Raw genomic sequence first — 15430 nt, forward strand, 5'->3', positions numbered from 1 at the left:
CAGCTGGCTGGCGCGGCGGAGGCGGCAACGGCAGCGGGTTCGGCCGAGGTGGAGGCTGCGGTCGATTTGGGCGCGCTCGCGCGGTGCGGTGTGCTAGAGCAGCTCGAGGGCGGCTGTGAACTCTCACAATTCGAGGGGTGGCCAGGGGCGGTGGGAGCGGAGGGGGGCGAGGAAGCCTCTGGCGGTGGCCCGCGCCACGCGGATTTGTGGTGGCTCCTGGAGCGCTACGTGGGCTTCGCTGCGCCGGCGCCGCTCTCGGATCGGGTGGAGCAGCGTGCGAGCGTTCTGGCGGGGGCTGCAGCCAGAGTGGAGGAGGAGCAGGAGGAGGGGGCGGCGGAGGAGGAGGAAACGGAGCGCGCTGCGGGCGTGGACGAGGCGAGGCGGGCACTCGAGGAGAGACACCAAACAGCCAGGCAGAAGCGACGGGCGGCGCGGCGCGCGCAGCTGCAGGAGCGGGCAAAAGCGCGCCGGGCGCAGATGGAGGCTGAGGCCCATATGCTGCTGGCGAGTGGCGAGGGCGCGCTGCCGCAGCCCTCTCGTGCGCGAGAGTGGGCAGCGGCGGAGGCGACGGCAGCTCTACCCCTGTACCGTCTCCTCGCCTCCGTCTCTCCGGACGCCCTTGCCCCCCGCCCGCTCGCGCTCAGACTGGCGGGCGGCGCTGCGGCCGCCAGTCCGGCGCTGCCAGCGCCGCTGCTGCCGCTTGCCGTGGCGCGCGCCCATATTGAGGCGCACGCCAGCTTGTGGGAGCGGTACCATCGCTCGCTCGAGGTCTTCTACGAGCCAAACAAGCAGGCGCGCCGCATGAAGGTGCGACGGCCAAGGGGGTGAGACGGCGTCTCCTTGTGCATGCACATGCGCACATGCACACGCACATGCACATGCACATGCACATGCAGCATGTGCATGTGCTTCGGTATCTGGCTCTTACGTATCCCGTAGCGCGTAGGTTTTTTTGTCCTTAGACAAGACCCAAAGGAGGGATGTGGGAGGACGGCACACGCGCGGGGGGCCGCAGCCCCGTTTTCACTGTTTTCGCAAGCGCTCCGCGCCTGCAGATTTTGAGCAAATTCGATAAATCCGTACCTGGGCCAATCTTCTTCTCATATCCCAAGGGGTCCAGGCGCCTCTCCACCAGCGCCAATCCCCCAATGCCCATGATGATGCCATACCGAAAATGGAAGCCCAGGGAAGCAGCAGTTGCCGCGCACTTGCTCACGAGAGGAGGAAGGCGCCCTGTCCCTCGTTGATCGCCGTGAGGATCCGCTCGCGCATCACCTCCTTGGAGGAGTAGTCGGGCAGCTTGAGGTAGTTTGCGCACGTCATCACCTGCGAGCGGAGGGGGGGGGGCGCGGTGTCGGGAAGAGTGGGGGTGTGAGCAGGGGCCCTCGTCGCTCTCTCCTTCGGGGCTTCGGGTGTGAGATGCGGAATAGCTGCATCTCGGCTACATCTCACCGACGGCAAGTACGCGTCCGGCGAGACGCCGCTCTCTGGCTTCTTCTGCACGATGGTCAGCCGCGGAGAAAGGCGCGCGAGCCCGCCGACGGGCAACCGCGGGCTGCCGGTGACAAACTTGAGGAAGGAAGCGAGCTGCGCGTCCGTCAGATCTGCAATCACGTCGAGCAGGTGCGAGATGGCGGCGGACGAGCGCGTGTAGCCGTGATCAAACTTCAGCAGCTCGATCACCGTCGCCTTGTCCCACCGCTCGCGCGCGCCATTGAGGAGGACGTCGAGCTCTGACGGCGTGAAGGGCGCAAGGCGAGAGACCAAAAACACGTCTGAGAAGCCCTGGCGAAACGCGGCGAGCTGAGCGCGGACGCCGCCCACCAAGAGGGCGTCGGTGACGAGGCGCACGTACTCGCCCAAATTGTCAATCGTCACGTCAACGTCGGCGCCGCCCGGCTTGAGCTCGAAATCGGGGAAACCGGGCAGCGTGAAATCGAGCCTGCTCACAGCGAGAGCTCTTAGGAGCCGCCCTTCACGGCAGAGGGCGGGAGCGCGTCATTCGAGACCCAAGCTGATCGACGGGGCAGCCGTGCAGCGTCAGGCTGGCGACGGCGGCCGCAACCTCGGCAGGCTTGCCCCCCGCGCGCAAGAGGCGGGACCGCTCTGAAGCGAGGGCCTGCAGCTGGTGTAGCGAGCGGAAAAGCTGCGGCGAGAGATCGTGCAGATCCTCGAGCCTACTCGGACAAAACCGCTCTGACCACGACGTTCACGGGGGCGAGAGGCCGAGCAGATGTCGACCCGAGCTCGCAGCAGAGCAAATGGCGGTAAAAGGGCGGCGCGAAACAGAGGTCGACGAGCCGGCCGTCCAGCATGGCCTTGGCGCATAGCCGCCCAATGAAGGTGAAGAGCTGAATCGTCCGCTTGGGCACGCCGCTTCCGTCCGCCTCCTGCGCCACCGGCCGCGGAAACAGACCGCACGGCGCATGCACCTGTCCAAGTGGCAAAAGTGTGACGCCGCGTGGTTGCCAGGGTGGGCGGTAGAAGGCCACGAGAAGCGCGTGCGCACCAGCTTCTCGTGCTTGTCGCGCGCCCGCTCCGCCGCTGCGCCGCCGAGCGGCGCCTCGGTGCTGTCCGGTGCCGCGGCGGGCGGCTCATCGGAGATGGGCTGCTCCTCGTGGTACCACAGGTCGAGCTCCGCCTTGCGCAAATCGTGCGAGACCAGCGCGTAAAACTCGAGCGTGGGACCGAGACCCGTGCCAACCTCGCCAAAGTACTCGACCTCAAGCAGCGCCGGCTGCGCCGCGTACAGCTCCATCACGCGCACCGCCGAGTCGAGCAGCCGCGAGCGAGAGATGCGCACCTTTTGGCGGGGCAACCGACCCAGCCGCGACTCGAGCCTCGACTCGGCGCCACTGGAAGCGGAACTGGATGAGGCCTCGTGCGCGTGCGCGTGCAACCGCTGCAGCGCGCGGGAGAGGCCGAAGGCGGTCGAGTGCAGGAAGAGGCGGCGCGTGCCGAAGGAGAAGAGGAAGGGATACGCGTTGACCAGCGTGGCGCACCTGTTGTGAACAAGGCGTGTTCATAGCTCGAGCCCGATGAGGGAGGCACGCGTTGACGAGCTCGGGGCACCATGACGGGAAGGAGCGCGAGCAGAGAGCGAGCGGGTCTTGCAGCTGCCGCATCAGCTTGGCGTTGAGCTTCGAGTTTGGAAACACGGCCGGCGGCAGCGCCGGCGCGCCCCGCTGCGCCTCGGGCACCTCCGCGGTCGAGTAAAGCCGTGCCCAATGCTCGTTCAGCCGGTGCAGGAACCAGAGCAGCTTGAGCACCGCGCCTGCCCCCTCTGACTCGGCGCAGAGCGGCGGCGCCGCCGCGCCGAGCGCGCCGAGCAGCGGATCCGTGCCAGGCGGCAGCACGTGCGCCTCAACGGCGCACCGCACCCCCTCCTCGCCCTCGGACGATCGGCCGCTGCCAGCTGGCTCCACACTGCCCCGCCCGCCTCCACCGCCGAGCTCGTCGACTTCCATGGGGAGGCGGTAGGTGAGCGTGTACACGGCGCCCCACAGCCGCTGCGAGAGGGAGGCGGGCAGCGAAGGCATGCCTGCCGCCGGCCCGCCCGCCGCCGCCGCCAATTCGCGCGCGGTGGGGCTCGGCGAACCAAACTGGCGGATGGCCTGAAAAATGGTGACGCCGCACGGCAATGGCTGGCCGTTGAGCATGAGCACCAGCTTTTGCTGCCGCTCGCCGCCGCCACGGCCCGACCCCTCCGGTCCGCTGCCGCCGCTCTGAGCCGACGCCGCCGAAGCGGCAGCGGCAGCAGCGGCGGCGCCGCCGGCCGGGGCGGAAACCTGCCGGCCACGCCCTTCCGCCGCGGTGACAGCGCTGTTGCCCGGCCGCAGCGACGAGCCTCGGCGCGACACGGTCGCCGCGGCCGCCGTCCTCGGCAGCACGTATGAAGAGAGGTCCTTTGCGGCGTCACGCGGCTGCGGCCGCCCGGGGTCGGGGGGCGAGCCGAGCTGCAAGTCGTGCACACACTCGGACGCGTCCATCGACGCGGCGCCAAAAGTGGGCGAACCGACGAGTGAGCCCTCTTCCTCCTCGTCCTCGTCCTCGTCGTCGTCCTCCTCCTCCTCCTCGTCCTCCTCGTCCTCCGCCTCGTCGCCGCCGCCCGCTCGCCCAAAGCCGCTGAGGACGACACCGACGCTTGCGAGGCCCTGCCTCGCCTTGCCGCCGCGGCCCGCGGGAACACCGGCGCTCTGCGCAACGGCTCGGTCCAGACCGCTGCCGCGCAGGGGCGCCTTGCCCGATCCGTGCCCCTCGCGGGCGCTGGCGCTGGCCGCGGCCGCCGCAGCCGCCGCGTTGCCGCCGCCCAAGGAGCTTCCGCTGCCGCCGTCGGGTCTGGCGCCCGCCTCGTCGGGAGCGCTGTTGCCGCCCGACTGCCGCTCGCCAGACTGCCGCTCCCCGGACGGCCGCTCGCCCGAATCGCGCGAGGAGCGCGCCGCGTCGCGCCGCACCTTCGGCCAAAGGAAGTCCTCGATGGCGCCGACCGTCGCGAGCGGCTCGATGAGCACCACGTTGGTGGCGTAGTCCTTCAGACCTGCGTGAACGGGGTAGCGGAGTGAGAGGAGGCGTAGCGAGGCGAGGGGGGGAGGGGGGGGGGGGGGTATGTGGGTTACCTGGTAGTGGTGGTGTGTGTGGTGGGAGTGTGTGGGTGGGGGGAAGGGGGGGGGGGGGGGGGGGATTCCCAAGGGGGGGGGGGGAGGGGAAAAGGGTCCACCTGCAGCCTCGCCCGAGGCGCGCGAGAGGCGGAGCTTGAATGGCTGCGTGAGCACCTTGAGCCCGTGCGAGTGCGGGTCCGACGAGGAGGAGTCGCTCAGCACGAGCGGCAGCCGCTCGACGATGTTGAGCGCGTCCTGCAGCTTGCCCACCAGCAGACCCAGAGCGGGAGGCGCCTGGGCCACGGCGCCAGACTCCTCCGGCGACGCCGGCGGCGGCGAAGGGACGCCCTTGCGCGGCGGGGCCGCGGGCGGCAACGCGGGCGGCGGGAGGCCGAGGAAGACGGCGCAGAAGACGCGCAACCGCACGCGCCGTCGCTCAAGCGCGGCTGCGCGGTTGGCGACATCGGCCGGCACAGCGTCCGCGTCCGTGAGGTAGGTGAGCAACGCCTCGACGAGGCCCGACTTCGCGAGCTCGAAGGTGGAGACGCCGTCGCCGACTTCGTCGAGCAGCGACGCGAGCTGCCGCAACGCGCGCACGTCCGCAAAGGTCGTCCACGACCCGGCGAGCGGCACCTTCGGGTTGACGGTCGAGTACAGCGACTCGTCCGAGAGTGAGGTGGCGAGCGAGCGCAGCTTGCGCAACGTGGCCGATCCCTCCCCCGACGTGACCGCCGCCGCGAGAGTCGGGTTGCTCGAAACAAACATCTCGTGGAATCGCGCCGCGCGCGAGGCGACGGACGCTGCAACCTCCTGCGCGGCCAGCGCAGCCGAGCTCAGGTGAGGCAGCCGCGGCGCCGGAGGCGGCATCGGCGCCGGCGCCGCGGCCGCTTCAGCGCGCGCGCCGCTGGACGCGGTCGAGGCAGCCGACGAGCGGCGCCGGTCCGCCGGCTGCCGCTCCGCCGGGGGCGGCATCGCCGCCGCTGCGGCGGCGGCGGCGGCGGCGGCGGAAGTGGCGGATGAAAGGGAGGAGGCGGCGGCATCGTCGGCGTCCGCCGGGCGCCCGTGCCGTGAGGTGCGTCGCGGCGCCTGGCTGGGCGGCGGCGCGGCGGCCGAAGGCGGCGGTGTGGGCCGGCTCGGCGTGCTCGAGGCTCCGCCCGAAGCACTTGAGAATGGCACCGCGGCCGCGGTCGCGCTTGCTGAAGCGGTGGCGGCGGCGGCGGCGGTGGCGGCGGCCGTGCCGGCGGCTGCGGGGGGCGGCGCCTGTGCCGCAAGGCGGCCGGCGGCGTCAAACACCCCCTCGCGAAGGAACTTGTCCGTGTAGACGGCGGGGAGCTTGGTCATGAGGATCTCGGCCATGTGGAGGGCGAGCAGCGCCGACGCGTGCTCCTGCGACGTGATGAGCGGCGCGAGGAAGGCGGCGATGGCGTGGCTCCGGACCATGTCGCGCAAGCCGGCGGCGGGGTAAAAGTGCAGCACCTTGGCCATGCACGAGAGGGACTTGGAGCGCACGCTCGCGTTGACCGCACCCGAGTGGACGTGCATGAAGAGCGCAAAGAGCCGACTCGCGTAGAGCTCCACGAGCTCGGGCTGGTCGAGCAGCGCCTGCTCGCGCTCGGTGGGCGTTCGCTCGCCGGCGCTGCTGTCGGCCACCGGCGCAGCTTCGCCCTCCGGGTTCCGCTTGGAGCGCCGCTTCGGCGCCAGCAGCCGCGCCGCGCCCGCCGAAAAGGGCGACCCCTTTGGGAGCGGCGGCAGCAGCTCGTGCGCGAGCGCGAGCACCTGGTACAACTGGTCGTGCGGCCGCGAGATTGCGGCGGCAAAGCCGCTGCCTTGCGAGGCGGTGGCGTCGGCGGAGAGGACGTCGTGCAGGGTCGACGACGCGTCGAGCTGCAGCAGCTGCTTGCACAGCGAGGCCGAACCGTGGCAGAGCGTCGCCAGCATCCGCAGCAGCATCGTGTACGTCGCGTCCGACACCGCCACCGGGGCGTCGGACTGGCCCGGCGACGCCATGCCACCCACCAGGCGGAGGACGTTCGGGAGGAGGCCCTGCGCGGCCAGCATCTCGAGCTGCGGCGCCGAGTAGGAGAACGCCTCGGCGAGGCGCGCGAAGGCGAGGCAGACGTTCTCGAGGAGCTTCTGGTCGTGGTGGGAGAGCAAGTTGGAGAGCAACGGCACCGAATCCGCCACCAAGTGCGCGCACTCGACCGGCAAGCCGCGGCACATGTTTGCCGCCGTGGCGACCGCGCGCCGCTGCACGCCCATCGCAAAAAAGTCGACGTACTGCAGGACGGCGAGCATGCCGCCGGCGCGGAGGACTGCGAGCGGGTGCTCCTGCGACAGCTTCTCCAGCGCGTGCAGCGCCTGCTCCGCCAGGTCAATGTACTCGATCGACAGGAGCCGCTCGCCTGTGCAGCAGTGGTGGGCCTCAGCGGCGCCGCGTGCTGGGTGCGCCTGGAGAGGGTTGGTGGGGCGCGCACAAAAGAGAGGCACGCCATCGAAGTGGACGATGGCGGCGGAGGAGGAGGGGATGGCGTCCATGAGGTGGCACAGTGCGCGCGAGGCGAGCAGCATCATGTCTGGGTTGTGCTCCTGCCGCAGCAGCGAGATCAGCAGCGGCGTGAAGACGTCGACGGACAGCGAGGACATGGACTCCTGGAGGGGCACGCGCGGGCGCATTCAGAGCCGCGATCTCGCGCGCCGGTTTTTTCCCGGCAGAGGCGGCAAGGGCGAGGCGGCCTGCAGGACACCGGCGCGGCTAGAGAGGGCGGCGGGGAGGCTGGCGAGGGGCCGGCGAGAAGCAGAGGCGGTGCGGCTGGCACGCGCGCTCACCTCAGTCCCAATCGAGAGCACCTCGCAGAGCTCGGTGAGCGACGCGAGCTGCATGCCTGCATTGTGAAGACGCCAAAGTCTGGGCGGGAGTACGGTATCGTGCAGTGTGTTCAGAGGACCGGCCACGGAGTACATTGACTACGGCTGAGGCTACGGCTGAATAGAGTGCTCGTGGGAATGCACAGATCTGCATTCAGCATCTAAGCTGCATGCTCTCGTCGGGGCCCTTGAGGCCAGCGAGAATCGTCTTGAGTCGCCCGTGCGACGACGCACTCGGAAGCAGGTCGTCCAGACCGGCGCCGAGCTTCCGGAGGAGACCCTGCGACAAAAGGGGAGCAGGGCGAGTGCCGCATGGGGCGACTTGCGGCGACCGGCCTGGTTGCCCGCACCCACGATCCGCGGAGGGGTTGGCAAGCATAAGTGTGGATTTGCTCCCTCCGCTGCTCTGCCACTGCCACGAAAGGGTGGCGGGCGGCGCGGCACCTGCAGCGCGTGGGACGGCCCGCCCCAGGACGGCGCACCGGCGCGCGCACGCGCGGAGGACTCGTCGAGCATCTCGAGCGCCTCGCGCTCGGCCGCCTCGAGCGCCGCCTGCCGCGCCTCGGCGCGCTGCTGCGCCGCGCTCGGCTCGTGCGAAGAGCCACCGCCACTGCTCGAGGCGGCAGCCTCGTTTCCGCGCCGAGGCGCGTCACCAGCAGGCTCGTCCGCTCTGCAAGGTGCGGGAGTGGGGGAGATCGGCGGGAGAAACCACGGGCGTGGCGGACGGCGCGCGCGGGTGGCGCGCCTCTCAGATGTAGTGTCCATGCTCCGCTGCTTGCTCTTGCCCTTGTCGGATCGAGGCCTGCGCGCCCAGCAGCGTGTCAGGGCAAGGGCAACCGTGGTGCAGTGTGTTGCGTGTCTGTGCACCTCTTTGGCGCGGGCTGCGCCTCGCGCTCAGAGACGGAGCGCTTGCTGCTGCGCGTTGCCCGCCTGCGCGTCAGGCGGACGCGCGCGCGTGAGGACTGCTCGCTGCGCCGCGCGGTTTTCACACGCGTCAGGACGTCTCGCAGCGCGCGCGTTTCACGCGCGCCGGGACGTCCCGCTGCGCGCACACGCTGGCGCAGGGTGCGGGGTCCGGCTTTTGACTGCAGGTTGTGGCGAGTGGGCGCGCGCGCACGGGTGCGGGGTGCGGCACGCGCCCGCTGCCGGAAGAGCCGCCTGAGTCTTCCTGCCGCTTGGGGGGCATCCACTGGGCGCGAGCCGCGCGCAAAAGACCTGGGCTGGAAGGAAAGGCGCCCGACAAAGAAAGCTTTGCTTGCGTTCAGAGGTGGAGCTCCATTGTCAGCCAGTCGGCTGGAGAGCAATCGAGAGCAAGCGGCTTGAAGGCAAGAAATCCCGCGGAATCCAGCAAAAAAAATGAACACGAAACCTCCGTGAAGGCTCAAGAACCTCGCGCTTCATGAGTGGGGATGACGTATTCGTGGAGCTGTTCACACTTCGCGCTGTGAAAAGAGCTTGGCCGCCCGCGCGGTGTTGCTGCTGGCGGCCCGCTCGCTACGAGCCCTCCTCTGTCTCGCGCATGTTACATGGACGGTGTCGGATGCACAGGTGTGGTGCTGCTTCCACAAGCCGGCCTTCACAGGAAGCGTCTCGGATCAATGGCCGCGCTCTCGACGGCTCCACTCCGGACGCTTAGGCAGCTACCGAGAGCTTCCTTCCAGCAGCGCAAGGCGCGAGGCACAGTGCCTCACAGCTGGCACTGGCCGCACACGTAGGACTTTAGTGCGGCGGCCTGCTTAATGGTCATGCCGACGCAAGCCGGGTGGAACCAGTCGTCGCACCCGTCGCACGCGATCATGACGGAGCCCACATCCGAGCGGCCGTGCCGGCAATTGTCGACGCAATGCCTATAGCGAACGATCGTGTGGTTGGACCAGACGTGATCATGGAACTCGCGTCGCCACCCGAAAAGACAACTGCTTGGCGGCCGCAGCCTCCGCACCGTCGGACGGACGCGAAAGGCGCGTGAGCGGGACGAGGTGGTGCCCCGTCATGCCCACGAAGGTGAAGCAACCGTCGCGAATGGCCCAGCAGGACGGGCGCCTCGACGAGCCCCCGGCAGTGCAAGCGGCGTGGTCGGCACGCACCTGCACTTTGTTGTACTCGCCACCTTGGCGTACTCGCCGCACGAGCGCCTCGCCCGGCTTGTCGCACTCGGGGCAGATGTAGCGTGCGGTAGCCGGATCCGACTGCGTCGGCTTGCGCGCAGCCCGCGGCTCGCGCCCGGCCGCCAGCCGGTCCGCCTCGGACATCGGCGCCTTGCGCGGCTCGCGCCCGGCCGCCAGCCGGTCCGCCTCGGACATCGGCGCCTTGCGCGGCTCGCGCCCGGCCGCCAGCCGGTCCGCCTCGGTCATCCTCGGCTCGCGCCCGGCCGCCAGCCGGTCCGCCTCGGACATCGGCGCCTTGCGCGGCTCGCGCCCGGCCGCCAGCCGGTCCGCCTCGGACATCGGCGCCTTGCGCGGCTCGCGCCCGGCCGCCAGCCGGTCCGCCTCGGTCATCCTCGGCTCGCGCCCGGCCGCCAGCCGGTCCGCCTCGGACATCGGCGCCTTGCGCGGCTCGCGCCCGGCCGCCAGCCGGTCCGCCTCGGACATCGGCGCCTTGCGCGGCTCGCGCCCGGCCGCCAGCCGGTCCGCCTCGGACATCGGCGCCTTGCGCGGCTCGCGCCCGGCCGCCAGCCGGTCCGCCTCGGACATCGGCGCCTTGCGCGGCTCGCGCCCGGCCGCCAGCCGGTCCGCCTCGGACATCCTCCCCTGCGCGACGGTTGGGTGCTTCCGTCCCCACCGCGCCGCCTCGTCAAGCAGCAGCGGGCCGAGCGAGCGGAGAGCGAAGAGCGTCGCGGTGTCGGGCGGAGTGACGTCGGGCGTGTAGAGGAGGCCCGACAGCTGCGAGGCCGAGATGTACGTCAGCTCGCCCGCTTGCACGAGGAGCGACTCCTCCGCCTCGGCTGGGTCCCAGCCGTCTGGGGCGACGACGACAGGCCAGCAGAAGTACGTCGTTGAGAGCATCTCGGCCTGTGCGACAATGCGAGACGTGACTAATCACGTTGATTGGGCTTGAGGCTCGGGATGGCGAGCGCCGTCTCGGCCGAGAGGACGAGCTCGCAAACGGCGCCAGAGCGCTGGAGCGCGCTGACGAGCGAGAGCAGCTCGTACGGCCCGACGTCCTCGGGCACGACTAGCACGTCGGTGCGGGCGAGGCCGAGGCGGCGGAGGTGCGGCTCCAGCGAGCCGACGATCACCTACTATTCGGAGAGACGTGTCGAGACGTGTCTCGGAAGTGTCTCGGAAGTGTCTCGGAAGTGTCTCGGAATCGCACCTGCGAGCCGTAAGGCAGCGACTTGCGCAGATGCGCCGCCCGCCGCTCGTCGAGCTGATGTGGGCACCAGACCGTGAGCGACCTCCCGTCGAGCGCGGCGGTGGCCTCGGCCGCGCTGCGCTCAAAGCGCGCGCGCACATGCCCGCCCCTGCCGCCAAAGATGGGCGAGAAGGAGCCGAAAGCGAGGAACTGGTGGGCTAGCTTGAGCATCTCCTGCTTCTCGCCCTTGGCCGCGCTCGACTCGAGCTGCGCGAGGAACGTCGGCGCCTTCTTCTTGGCCGCGGTGGTGGCCGCGAGGGCTGGGTTCAGCGGCGCCGCGAGGAGGTGGAGCAGCAGGCGCGTGCCGTCGAGCGCGCCGAGGCCGAGAGCCATGCCGACGGCGGCGGCGGCGGCGTCGGCGTACTCCTTGATGTGCGCGACCGAGATGACGCCGCTCTTGTCGAACACGCGCTTCAGCAGCCAGCCGACGTGGCCGAGGTTGCCGACGATGAGCTGCTCGCAGCCGAGGTTCATGAGCGGCGCGTCGCCCGGCTTGGCGGCGTCGAGGTGGAGCACGCCGGTCGTGCCAGCCTTGTCCTGCGACGGGGCGAGGCGCGGAGTGAGCGCATGGAGAGGGCCGGCGCGGGTCTTGGGATCAGCCCACGGGCGACGCGTGTCGGGTGGGAGATGGCAGGGTGGGGTGTGCGCGCACCGTCCGCCCCTGCTTGGAGAAGGGCACAAGCAGCCCCATGCCCCGCAGGGAGAGGCCGCGGTTGCGCAGCTCGCTCGCGATCAGGCGGTTGAGGTACGGCTTGGTGATGCTGTCGTACCGCTCGAGGTCGCAATCGCGGCAGAGCGGGAGGAAGGTTTCACCCGTGCATGTCATCACCTGCGCGCAGACCTTGCGCTGGTTCCACGCGGAGAGCACGACCGCCTGCCTCGGCGCAGCGGTGGAGAGCGTCTCGAGCAGGCCGGTGACCAGCGCGGCGAAGCAGCCAACCGACGAATTGACGCGCGTGCCCGCCGCCGGCTCGCCGACGGCCGGCAACAGAATCGAGAGCGCCTCGAAGCTGCCGAGCTTACGCACCTTGTCCAGGTAGAGGCCCACGCCCGACGAGAAGATGCTGCCGGAGAGGCCGTCGGCGAGGGAGGCGAGCACCGATGCGCACTCCAGTGGGTCCTGCCGGTCGCCTTCCCCGCACGCGCAGCGGCCGACGAAGCTAACGGAAAGGACGCCGAGCTCGGGGTCGCAGTCCGTCGGCGTAAACAGGACGATGGAGTGGTGGTGATCCGAGGCGTCGCCACCCTCGGCGAGCTGCAGCAGGCCGCCCGGCTGGTTGGGCGAGTGCATGTCGAGGAGCTGCTCGACGGAGAAGCGGCCTCCCGCGACCACCTTCTCCAGATGCTTGTCGGAGATTTGGAGGTAGCCCTCATCGCGAAGGAGTACGAGCGTCGAGCGCACGTCGCCGCCTGCCGACGGCGGCGGCGGCGGAGGAGAAGACGCCGTCGGCAGAGGCGCCACAGATATGGCGCCAGTCGCAGCCGGCGGCGTGAAGCTCGCGGTGAGGTTGAGCGGCCGCAAAGCCCGTTGCGGGCTTGGGGATGCGGCCTTGCTCAGCGATGGCTGCTCAGGCGTCTGCTGCTGCTCGTTCTCCGACGCCGGCGCCCCCGCCAGCGACGAGCAGCACTCGTGCGGACAGCTCTTGAGCTTCTTGCGCCTGTGTTTGGAAGCCGGCGAGCAAGAGCCGGCCATCTCGTCGAACATGGGATTCGGCATGAGATTGACACTGCGAGTCGGAATGAGCCAACGTGGCAGTCCAGCCTGCTGTGGACTGTGCCAAAACAGCCAAATTCTTTTTATTTGAAGAGAGAAAAAGGATTAGGCGGGCTCTACGTAAGAGCGACATACACTGAAAAATAACTCTCTCCGACATTTTGCTTCATAGTGGGAGAGAGATTTTTAGAAGCCAACAAGAAATGTGTCACACAGAGTGATTTGCGCTCGGCAGCTCTCTTCTCCATAGTGGTCATGGTGACCAAATCTCGATATATCTCCAGTCGTAGCGGTGGAACTTTTTTTTGGCTCGGTCAATTATTTAGCCATATATGAGAGGATCACGGCACAGTGTCGTTTGAGTCGACAGTAACTCTCCCACAGCCCACGTAACTCCGTCCGTCTTTTTCAGGCACCCGGAGCCCTCCGCGGCCGCTTCTACGCCGGCGAAGCACCATCAAGATTTGATCAGGCGCCGGGGGCGCGCGGGTATTCTCTATGAGTGAATGTCGAAAAGCCCCGGTAAGCCGGAAAATACCCAGCCACAGAAAACCCGTCAGCAGTCCTCCTCCGGGAATGTACGTAAGTGGTAAGAGCTACATACACTGACTGAGAAATTCCCCGGGTACTGCCGATTTCCCCGATTTTTTTCAAATTTTGCCTCAGATTTTGCATGAGGCGGTCAAGGGGGAATTTGTAAGGTGCCTATATGGGCTTCCAGTATCGGACCTTCAAGACATGCGCTTTTGGCCGGTGGCCTCCTCGGACATGGTACCTCCGGTGAGATAGTGGCTGCCAGTTCGAGACTGGGGCCGATCGAACTTGAGTTGTTCGGAGGAGGAATCCGGCCAGCACGGGTACAAAGAGGGGTACCCGGAGAATCCCCAGCTGCGGAAACGTAGTGTCGCTCAAGAGGTGCGATACTGCGGGGGAGTGTAAGGTGCCTATATGGGCTTCCAGTATCGGACGGACCTTCAAGACATGCGCTTTTGGCCGGTGGCCTCCTCGGACAGAATTCGAGAGTTGTGCAAGAAGGGACACCAAAGAAATCACGCCCGAGGGAATGCACATAGGAAGCCGCCGGATATAACTGGGGCCCCGGACGTAAGTGGGGCGGGCCCAGGAAGGGCCGGTTCCGGGCCAGGCAGGGGCACCGGCGGGCCCCGGCCGGGTCAAAAGTGGCCGCTCCCGGGCCGCCGAGCGTGCTTTAGCCGGGCCGGTTTTCTCCTCGCCGGGTGCGAGGGGTGACAGCGGGGGACCCCGCAGCAGCAAACCCGCCCCACTTACATCCGGAGGCTTCCTACTCGAGTACTAGTAGTATAATAGTATGTACATGGGTAAAGTGGGTTGAGGCGGGCTAGTACTGTTATATGATAGTAATAGAGCAGTTTGGTCGGAGGGCGCCCGGGTCGCCCCGGAGCGGCCCCGCGCGGGGAGGTGGGTGGAGGGCGGGCGCCACGCCGTCGGGCAGGCCGCGCGGGGACGCAGCCGGGGCCAGCGCGCGGCGCTAGAGGGCCGGGCGCAAACTTGTTGGACCTGGAAGGGTGGTCGGACTGTCTATTGGGATCGACCAACTACAAGAAGAATCTACAAGAAGAAAGTCTCTCTCTCCCAACTACTCGAGTACCCCGCCCCTCCGCGACCTAGGCAGTGCACCCCCCCCCTACATCAATCGTGTGCATATGATCTGCCCCGACCGTGCCGCACTCACGCAGGCCAGGCGTACCACGTTGCCAAAGGTGCTGCACCAGGCGTGGCTGGCGCCGACAGGTGCGCCGCGCCAGCCAGCAGGAGTGCTGCGGGTGCAGGCGCACCGGTGGCCACATTCGCTTCGGCACTGGCAGTGGGCGCTGTGGACGTCTGAGGCGAGTCGCGAGCTGTGGTCGACGCACGCTCCCGAGCTGCTCAACGTGTACTTATCGTATAACAAGTCGGTTGAACGTGCCGACGCGACGCGTCTGCTGATCATGTCCGTGTACGGAGGAGTGTACGCAGACCTGGACGTGGTACCGTGCGATGACTTCGAGCGCTCCCTGAGCGACGCAATGGGCGGCGCAGGGCGCTGCAGCACCAATGAGCAATGTTCTGTCCCTCTCTTGCTCGTGCGCGATCCGTGGCGAGGAAAACCGGCAAGGCAGGCGGTACAACACGTGTCAAACTTCTTCTTTGCGTCGGTACCCGACCACCCGTTCTGGGGCTTCGCGCTGCGGCTGCTCGCCGAGCGGCGGTCCCACCCGTGGGGTACGATGTACAAGACTGGTCCCTACTTTGTCGACCACGCGTGGAAAAGCTTCCGCCGGCTCAACGGCGGCTGCCCCGCGCAGCTACTTGAGAAATCGGCCGCCGTGCTCACGCACAACGATTGGCAGGAACAGCGCTTCGGCGTGCACCACTGGACCTCGACGTGGCACTTGTCGGCCGAGATACTGCCGGCCTTCTCACAGACGCCACGAGCCCGTAGTCGCGCCCAAGAAGCTCTAGCACAGGCGCGCGGAGTCGTCGTTGATGAGGGCTTGCTCGACTGGCTAGGCGTGGACCGAGCGAAGGACTGCGCTGAGGGGAGTCTACAGGCGGTGTTCGCAGACCTGCCGCTGCAGAAGCGTTTGCTGACAAGGAGAAGCAAAAAGTGGGCTTTGTACGTCAACGAGAGTCTGGTACCTTTCCTACCGCTCATGACACGTGCCCATGTGCACCAGCTCAGCGCACGCACGTACGTAGCAGCACCACGCAAGATCGCAATTCCCACAAATTGAAATTAATCGGATTGTTGTAAGAAGAAAATGCCTCGTCGCGCTGCGGCAGCCCAAGCGCGACCTGCTCTCGCTCCATCCACGGCCCCTGATCGTGTGCTGAACACAAGCTCCTCTCTCGTGGCTCGATCGCGGCCACACACCGCACA

At 68.2% G+C, this 15430-nt stretch overlaps 2 protein-coding genes across 2 annotated transcripts; one reads left to right on the plus strand and one right to left on the minus strand.

The window, feature by feature from the left end:
- Window positions 1-1050: 1050 nt before the first annotated feature.
- Window positions 1051-8864, minus strand: EMIHUDRAFT_448328 (hypothetical protein; the record flags this gene model as incomplete). Its single annotated transcript, XM_005761738.1, has 22 exons — window positions 1051-1326; window positions 1453-1942; window positions 2010-2177; window positions 2242-2432; window positions 2510-3002; window positions 3073-3128; window positions 3201-3281; window positions 3357-3509; window positions 3789-3847; window positions 4139-4196; window positions 4455-4529; window positions 4773-4913; window positions 5001-5408; window positions 5892-7000; window positions 7073-7247; window positions 7425-7472; window positions 7630-7743; window positions 7908-8133; window positions 8209-8265; window positions 8331-8393; window positions 8581-8631; window positions 8833-8864. The coding sequence occupies 22 exons, from the start codon at window positions 8862-8864 to the stop codon at window positions 1213-1215; spliced, it is 4362 nt and encodes a 1453-aa protein (XP_005761795.1). The 3' UTR covers window positions 1051-1212.
- Window positions 8865-14213: 5349 nt separating this feature from the next.
- On the plus strand, window positions 14214-15384 carry EMIHUDRAFT_197740 (hypothetical protein; the record flags this gene model as incomplete). Its single annotated transcript, XM_005761739.1, has 3 exons — window positions 14214-14915; window positions 15042-15185; window positions 15334-15384. The coding sequence occupies 3 exons, from the start codon at window positions 14214-14216 to the stop codon at window positions 15382-15384; spliced, it is 897 nt and encodes a 298-aa protein (XP_005761796.1).
- Between the last annotated feature and the right edge of the window lie 46 nt (window positions 15385-15430).

This window comes from Emiliania huxleyi (genome assembly GCF_000372725.1).
Source record: "Emiliania huxleyi CCMP1516 unplaced genomic scaffold EMIHUscaffold_7, whole genome shotgun sequence".
Classification (NCBI taxonomy): domain Eukaryota; phylum Haptophyta; order Isochrysidales; family Noelaerhabdaceae; genus Emiliania; species Emiliania huxleyi.